This window comes from Pterocles gutturalis, unplaced genomic scaffold (genome assembly GCF_000699245.1).
Source record: "Pterocles gutturalis isolate BGI_N339 unplaced genomic scaffold, ASM69924v1 scaffold7661, whole genome shotgun sequence".
In the NCBI taxonomy this organism is placed as follows: Eukaryota; Metazoa; Chordata; class Aves; order Pterocliformes; family Pteroclidae; genus Pterocles; species Pterocles gutturalis.
The window spans coordinates 6,569-15,312 of NW_010097714.1; the positions used below are offsets into that span (position 1 = coordinate 6,569).

General features: G+C 37.2%; 1 protein-coding gene across 1 annotated transcript; it reads left to right on the plus strand.

The window, feature by feature from the left end:
• Nucleotides 1-965: 965 nt before the first annotated feature.
• Nucleotides 966-8,496, plus strand: GORASP2 (golgi reassembly stacking protein 2, 55kDa). The gene is made up of 9 exons (XM_010084735.1): nucleotides 966-1,041; nucleotides 1,823-2,026; nucleotides 2,419-2,505; nucleotides 2,968-3,098; nucleotides 3,689-3,821; nucleotides 3,947-4,070; nucleotides 4,428-4,514; nucleotides 6,554-6,649; nucleotides 7,441-8,496. The coding sequence occupies exons 2-9, from the start codon at nucleotides 1,883-1,885 to the stop codon at nucleotides 7,758-7,760; spliced, it is 1,122 nt and encodes a 373-aa protein (XP_010083037.1). The 5' UTR covers nucleotides 966-1,041; nucleotides 1,823-1,882; the 3' UTR covers nucleotides 7,761-8,496.
• Nucleotides 8,497-8,744: the final 248 nt, after the last annotated feature.

Genomic DNA, 8,744 nt, shown 5'->3' on the forward strand with positions numbered 1-8,744 from the left:
CAGACCGGTATTGAACAACCTAGCAGATTTGTGCCAGTTCTGTCAGATGGAATAACACATAATATGAGAAACCACACTGTAAAGGGTAATGCTTTTTAAGTCTGTTTGGAAGATGAATGTAGCACATAAAAGAAAAAAACAGCAGGTAAAATGAATCAGCTTACAAATAAAGATATAATTTGCTCCAAAGGCTGTAGGGAAAAAACTGATAGCCATATTGGAGTTGCTTCTGTCTGTCAGCAATTCATGTAATAGTGAAAAACAACACTGGCAAAATGTCTCTTAGTTACTCCATTTGGAATTAAAAGCATACTTAAGCTTCTGGGAGCAATGTGTACCCAATACTCAGGCCTTGTCCTAGTGGAGTGGTTGAATTATTTGAGCTTCCCTGGCTGCAAAATTGCACATGCCCCTTTTCTTGCAGCTCGTTGGTATGTGAATGAACTGTTGGTTGTACAGATGCCCTCTGTGTCTCAAGAATGTCAACAGGTGATGTTTAGTCATGAGATAACAACCCATGCTTACACCAATGTGACTCTCCTTTTCCTCTAGTAAGCATAAGATAAAAAGCAAGGTCCAATGTTGGTACTTCTATGGAAAGATACTGGTTTTTAACCAGCTTTTTCAGAATTCATTAAGCTTGTCCTTTGACCATAATCTCCTTTACTGAAATTAATATCTCCAGTTTATTTGCAGTAGCTGTTAAGCAGTGCTTGTCCCAGGGAATGGCTAATGTTATGTCATTCCTCAATAATTTATAAATTACTGATTCTTTTTAAGTGTTTGGGTGTGGTTTTTTTAAGGGAGGGAGTTTTTTGGTCCCAAAGATTATATTTAAACATTTCAAATCATGCATACAAACATCAGTAGCTTCTAGAACTATGGTTTGCACAAGTAGAAATATAATTCTAATCTACGAATCTGGTACACTTTTACTAAATTCTTGCTTAACTTTGTTAGGTACAAGAAAACTCACCGGGGCATAGAGCTGGATTGGAGCCATTCTTTGATTTTATCGTGTCCATTAATGGTTCAAGATTGGTAAGTGTGTTGCTAATTTATAGCTCTGAATATAAACAATGTGTTGAGAATCTTATAGGCAAACCAGTGCGTTTGTTTTATTTAAATGTATATACAATATTTCTCCTTAGTTTAAAATGAGAAAGCCTAACTGTATCAGAAATTAATTTCCTTCACCCTGTAGTTATAATTCTATCAAAAATTTAGCTGGAGAGTAAGGATACAGACAGATGTGATCCCTGCAGACATCTGCACCAGCAGAAGATAGTGCTACCTACTGATCCACTGCTAGCTGCTTGTCTTAGTGCCCCCCTAGTTGTCTGTAACACTGCCTGTGTGAGAACTTGCAAACTCATTTCAGCAAAACAGGTTGATTGAAAGACCTGTTGTCAAAGCTGTTAGCTGGGCAGGAATCATGGGAGAAAGTTTTCAAGCAGAGTTGTAGTGACACAACAAACCATCGTAGCAATGGAAAAGAACAGTTGTGGGTAAGCTTTTTCACCAGTACAACTGGATGCCAGAAAACCTCTGAAAAGCTGCAAGGCACATCGTATCACAGATTTAATTGATTCAATTGATTTCATGTTAGGAAAGCCTGACCTCTTACTGTGAAATCCCAGGTTTTCACTGGAGTTGTGTTCTAGAATTGTGAAGTAACTGGAAGCTTGTTATGAAGTAGCTGTAGATACATATTCTGATACTGCATAATGTTCACAGAACCTTTGAAATACGAAAGTGGTTCTAGAGAACTGGATGCTTGCTGTGTTAAATGCTAAACTAAGCTCTGTTTGAACATTTGCAGAATAAAGACAATGACACTCTCAAGGACCTGTTGAAAGCAAATGTTGAAAAACCTGTAAAAATGCTAGTGTATAGTAGTAAAACACTGGAACTGAGAGAAACGTCAGTTACCCCCAGCAGCATGTGGGGAGGACAGGGCCTGCTGGGTGTGAGCATTCGTTTCTGCAGCTTTGATGGAGCCAATGAAAACGTATGGCATGTTTTGGTATGTATAGACTTCCAAATATTTTTGTTACTGTTGCTTACTGTTAAACCTTTTTTTACTGAAAAGTAACTTGCAAGGGAGTACACAAGCCATGAGATCAAATTGGTCTGGTTTCTCTTCATTGATTTTGGGTTTGGAAAGACTTTTGAACTAGAACTGTATGCCTCTGAGTATATTATAAAATCTTGTATTTAAATCAGTGGCTTTGTACAATACTCAGAGCTCCTTGTAGCAGTGTCAAAAGAGACTGTCATCTAACCACTGTTTCACTAGTTCAGTCACTGTTCTACTAATTGTGGTGAAAACTTGATCAGTTTGTCTGACTCAAAACTTGTGTGAAGTGCACATGTAATTGTTCTGCTACACCCTGTAATTTTCCATCTTAAAACTAGGAAGTGGAACCAAATTCTCCTGCTGCGTTAGCTGGACTGAGACCTCATAGTGACTATATCATTGGAGCAGATACTGTCATGAATGAGGTAAGTATATAAAAATAAGATTTTGAGGTTTTTTAAAATTAAAAAAATTGTACCAGGGCAGTTTGAGATATCCCCAGCTCTGTCTCTGTTCAGTGCTAATGGAAGTAAGTTAATGCAGAGAGGAAGGAGCTCTGACATGGTGCATCTTCTTTGTATTTTAATTCTGTAAATAAAAACTGCTCTTAAATATCTTAATTAAATCAGAAACTTTTTTTGTACTCTAATATTAACATTTCAAATAGCAGATTTGAAGGCTGGGTTGTGCCATGTGTCTGCTGAGTTGTGCTAGTAAAGCACTTATTAAAGTTAGCCTTGTGATAAAACAGCGCTACTGCAACAACTGCAATGTGTGTCAGTTTCCAGGTTCTGTTACAGGAAGTTAGGAGTAGGAAGATGATCATTCTAATATCAAATGATAAAATAAGGATAGTAAAGCCCTTATTAATTTTTATTCTTTTCCAGTCTGAAGATCTCTTTTCCCTTATTGAAACACATGAAGCAAAGCCATTAAAACTTTATGTGTACAACACAGACACAGATAATTGTCGGGAAGTGGTGATTACTCCAAATTCTGCCTGGGGTGGAGAAGGCAGGTAAGGAGGCAATGTATTACAGGGGGACGGGACAACTTTCTTATAGCGCTAGCCTAAGAGCTGCTTGCTTTTCTACAAAGGCAAGAAAAGAGTGTTGTTATATTTCTGCTATTATAAGTTATCTATTTACTTGAAATTCATATTTTGTTATTAATGGGGGTGTGTATTGAAGGAGTAAATTAGCTGGTTCAAAAATGCACTAAATGCCATGGTTGCTTTCTGCGTTAGACTTCAAATAGTTATTAGGCTGTAGTGTATTCTTAAAGTATTGTGCAGTAGCCAGAAGAGGACTGCAGATAACAACTGTGAGTTGAATTCCAAGCTGCATACCTGATATAGCTGTTTGGTTTAAATAACAGTGAAATTTATTTTGTGCTAAATGTTCATTGTCAAAAGCTACAGAGTTTCCTTTCAGTTGTCTCATATTATTTCTCCATAGAAAATGAGGCATCATTTGGTGGGGGAGGGAAAAGTTGTACAGAACGTATCTTGAAACTTGTTGGTATCTTGAGTCATTCGTGCATTGTTTGCTGTGGAGTCTGTAGTTGTAAAGTCACTTTGCTGATTTTTAAATGTTCATATTTTAAAAGCCTAGGATGTGGCATTGGTTATGGATATTTGCATAGGATACCTACACGCCCATTTGAAGAGGGAAAGAAAATTTCTCTCCCAGGACAGTTGCCTAGCGCATCTCTCAGTCCCCTCAAAGATGGCTTCACAGAGGTAAGTTCTAGTCACTTCTTTGGCTTGGTAAAAATGGATTATGATGTTATATTGCTTTTCTGCTTCTATTGGTTCTTGTGGAAACAAACTGTAATGATGTAACTTTTTTTTTCCCTTTTAATAAGGTTCAGCTGTCATCAGTTAGTCCCGCAGCCACATTACCCCCTGGGTCAGCAGGCCTTGAACAGAGTCTTTCAGGACTTTCTATTAGTTCACCTTCAACTACTGTCAGTAGCGTTCTCAGTACAGGTTAGTATGGAAGTAACTAACTTCTGAAATGCATGGGATTTATTACTTTTTTGCATTCAGATGTTTCTATCAATTTAATAGAAGGCAGAAGAGGGAATAAAATTTTCTCAAACTGTTCTCAACAGCAAAGGCTGGAGTACTACAATTGTGCCCTGCTTGCTCCCAAAAGAATTGCAAACAACTTCTATCAGAAATACCATGCATATTATTTAGAATACTGATTTTATTCATCAATGTTTTATGGTTAAGGCAAATAGTAATTCTTCTGTAAGCAATTATTTATTTGTACTCCTTGAGGAAGGGAACTGAAGTGTTGTATGTTTAAAATTAATTTTGTTTTATTGTATACTCCACCAGGTGTTCCAACAGTTCCATTATTACCACCACAAGTAAGTCAGTCCCTTACCTCTGTGCCACCAGTTAGCCCAGCAACTACATTACCAGGTGAGTAGGTAAAATTGCTTAAAACATTTTTGAAACGAAAGTCTTAAGGGAGCAAGGGAAGAGAGCTGTCTTTTCTACCGTTTTTTGAGGGGTGGGCGTGTATAACTTCGGACAATTTATACATTCCATGTTAAAGAACTCTATATAACCTGTACAATGTTAAGAATTTTTTTTACGGCATGTTCACAGCCTATCTGTAGCACAGAGGGCTGAGTTGGTAACAAAGTTTACAGTCATTTACCTTTTAGGGCCCCCTGCACAATGGATGCATCATTCAGGATTTTTCAGGAAGGTATTAGCTTTGCTTTTTGCAACATTTCTTGAGTTGAGTTGAGTTTTATTACTTTCCATACTTCAAAAATTGTATGTTGCAAAATCCTGCAAATAACTTCAGTTTCTGGTTTGTCCTTCACATGTGGAAGTTGTGACAGAAGAAAGATATGAAAAGATGCATCTTGCCAATTTCACCCATTAAAACCTTCATTTTAGGAAATCCCTTTTTAATACTCAGCTTGATCATTCTTCCTAGTGTAACTAGGGGGCTAACAATACAGAATTGTGTGTACTCTTTCTGAATTATTTAGTAATTTAAACTGGTATAACAAAAGTAAGAGTCTACAAAGTCATGTGCATTATTTCCTGATAGTAATGAACGTTTCAAGCACTAGCATTCCAGAATTATTCACAGTGGGTGAGATGACGGTCATGTAGGATTTTACAATGTGATTGGTGCACTGGTACAGGACTCAGTTGTGCATTCCAAAACATTGAAGGAGTTTTTTGTGCTATGAGACAAGTAGCTAAAAATGTATCCAAAAGCTTTAAGTAATGCTTGGAGGTATGATCTCTAACATAGAAAAAAAGTATAGTAGAGCTAAGTGTGTGCGTAGAAGGGCAGAGAACTTGCACTGCTTAGATAAAACAGCAAACTACTACGAAGTTCAGCTTCTGTTGATGTCCTCTTCTTCTCCTGCCCTCTATCCACTCCTTCCCCAAAATCTGCAAATACGAATTTTCCTTTCACCTTGTTCTCAGAATAGTATAGTTTCTTTTTTGAAAGCTATTAGAACATTTCATGCCCTTTTCATGGCCCTAGTAGTGAAACTGTAAGTATTAAATATACACGAGGTTTCAAATTTGAGTGAATTTGTGTGAAGTTCAGCTTTTTTCAGACTTTAGAAAAAGTTCAAGACAAATTTGTTTGTAGCTGAGATAAAAGCTCTTTCAGTCAGATTGTCAGCCTTTGTGGCTAATGAATTCACAGGTAGGTAAAGACAATGTGTTTTTAATAAAAATCTGTGTACAGTGTCTTGCTTTAAGACTTCTCTCCATCTCATTACTGTAATATCAACAGTTTTTTTCAGAATTAGCCTTCTCTGAGATAAACACAAAGTAGGAATAGACCCTCGTCCCAGCAATGCAGCTCTTCTAAGACAGGAAATTTAGGAGTGGAAAGATGTTCCATAGCAAACAGTGATGGAAAAGTATATATTGTGTTCATCATATGTTCCTCTTCTATTTCCAGTCCTTCCTGACTTTGAAGGTTACTTTGTCATGCCTTTTCTATATATTTTTGTGTTTAACACCAGTTACGAACTGATTAGAAAAGACTAATAATAGAGTAATTGATGTCAGAGATCAGAAATACTATGTATTTCATCCTATTATTGTCTTCTGACATTCAAATTAGGACTGGAGGGCTTCTGGTACAGTCCTGCAATGAAATAACTACCTTTGTTAAAAGCTGAACTCAGAATGCAAACCTGCTAATTCCTTGAAATAAGATTCTACTTTCCTCAGAAAAATATGAAAGGTTGGGATTATGTATTTGCTAGTCTGGATTTACTGCAATAGGTATCCATTTTCACTGTGCGATTTAAAAGCTGAAACTCAGGTGAATTTGCATTCTTATATATAAAAAATATAATCAAGATGTAAAACAACATAAAATAACTTTAAATGATCAATTAGATCTCAGCAACAATTAGGAAAAAAACAATTTTAAGTTTTCAGCTGTACCTTTTCCACTCTTCCCTTAGGTCTGATGCCATTACCAGCAGGGCTTCCCAACCTGACTGATCTGTCGAAACTTAATCTACCTGCACCGCACATCGTTCCAGAAATCATACAGCCTGGTATGTGCTTCTGCAAACTGAAACACTATAATAGTGACTCTCTCCTTGATGATCCTTGACACTCTCATTTAGAGCCATCTGGTGGAGTCCTGAAGAGGATAAACTGAATGTTTGCCTGAGATGGGAGTTGAGAGTAGTGCCCAGTTTAGGTAGACAAGGAATGTGTCTTTAGATAAACTAATTTTAAACCCGTGTTTGTATTTAGTTGTTTCATCTTATTTTACTTGATTTATGATCTCAAAAGAGATTGTGCCAAGAATGAAAGTATATAGTTTTATGGGTAAAAGAAAATGAGGTGTTTCCTTGTATGCTAGATGAGATGGAAGCATCCTGATTGAATGCCAAAAGTATGAACTAATAGTAGATTTATGGTTTTGAATAAGACAAAACTGCTGAAGCTGCACATGGAACAAGCAAAAAGAAGCTGGAAGCTTACATGGAATAAGGTTCTTGTTAACTTCTTGTTTCTGGCAGTTCCAGTGAATGCCAGAAAAATCTAATAATTGGTATTAGTGCATTAAATACCCGGTCCTCTGGTAGGGTAGAAGCAAGCTTGAATTTATTCTGATTCTTCAGTTAAGAAATCTGAAAAGTATCAGCGTTGAAACTGGCCTGCTGAGTCAGTGCTGCACGTATATTGTGCTCACACCAAGTTCAAAAAGCTTCCTCCTCTCCAAGAATAAATAGGAGATTAGGGAAGGTAAAAATTTTAAGCAAACAGATAATCTCTCCAGATCTGTCTGTGGTATGCAGCAGCTCACTGCCTTTTTTTTTTTTTTTTTTCTCTTTAGGTTTGCCATCCCTTCCCTCCTTACCACCTCTGAACCTAATGGGAATAACACCTCTATCAATGCCACCCAAATGTGTTCCTCTGCTTCCTTTGGTCACAGAGGCATCTACAGTGCCTACAGATTTGCTTCCTTCTGTTACTCAAGCCGGAAGCTTTTCCATCGACCCTGGCACTACTGGAAATGTAGAACAGACCTCTGCACTCACTTTGGATAGCACTGCCCCAACTTCTAAGGCAACTATTGTTGACAGATCAAGTGAATCCTCTACAGTTAATGAGAAAACATCTGGAGTCACAGATATACAAGCTTCTGAATCATAACTCCAGATCACTCTGTTGGATTGGCTTGGTATTTATTTAGCCGTGGGATACGTATTTGAAGAGCAAACTATCATTAATTTCATACTAGTTTGTACTTAATCTTTAGGAGTCCTGTAAATAATATGGAGGTATAATAAAAATAAAAGGGGGTTTATAAAGTGTGTGTGGTGGGAGGGGAGGAAGAGTACTTGTATGTAATAAAAAAAAAAAAAAAAGTCAAAATGGTAAATAGAATTCTACTGCCAAAGTTGGAGGTATATGTTTTTAATATAGGCTGACAGCCTTAGCCTGCTAGGCCTGTCCTTGCTTATAATTAGCAATTTTTGCTTCTGGTAGAAATGAAGCGGTTCTTGCGTATGACATTTACGTACCATAGTTCTTGTTCTTTGCAGGTATCTTGTTACTACAGTGGGGATGAGAATGTTTAGTCTGAGTTGTAAATTTTAACACTCCGAAACTTCCACCTAAAGGTATTTCTATTTCTAAAGTTGCTGAGTGACCTGTTAGCTGACATCTTGTTATTCAGCTTGTACACAAGTCTTTATTTTTAAGCTCTTGAGAGATGCTCAAGCCATGTTTTGTGACTGCTGCTGCGTTGTTTCGTACGCCCACTGTAAAATGGCATTTGGAAGGGAATACAGGAAATGTTAAATGTAGCACACAATTTGGCATTTCATGACTACTGTAAGACAAATTAATGGATTAAGCATACATACAGCAATAAATTCCTGGAATTTTATCCTTTGTGTGACAAAATAGCATGTTTATTTGTTTAATGCTTAATCTCACATTTAACTGTGTTTAGCTCAGCTCTCTAGCACAGATCTGTGAAAGGGCTCCCCTCCAGAGGAATGGATCCAAGAAGGAACACCAGACTTCCTAATAGCAGCCAGGATCAGCACTAGCTGTTAGATCCATTGCAGCAATGAGTCATAAAATCTGCCTGCATATTATTCATACTTGGCTTTTTTAATTGATGTTCAG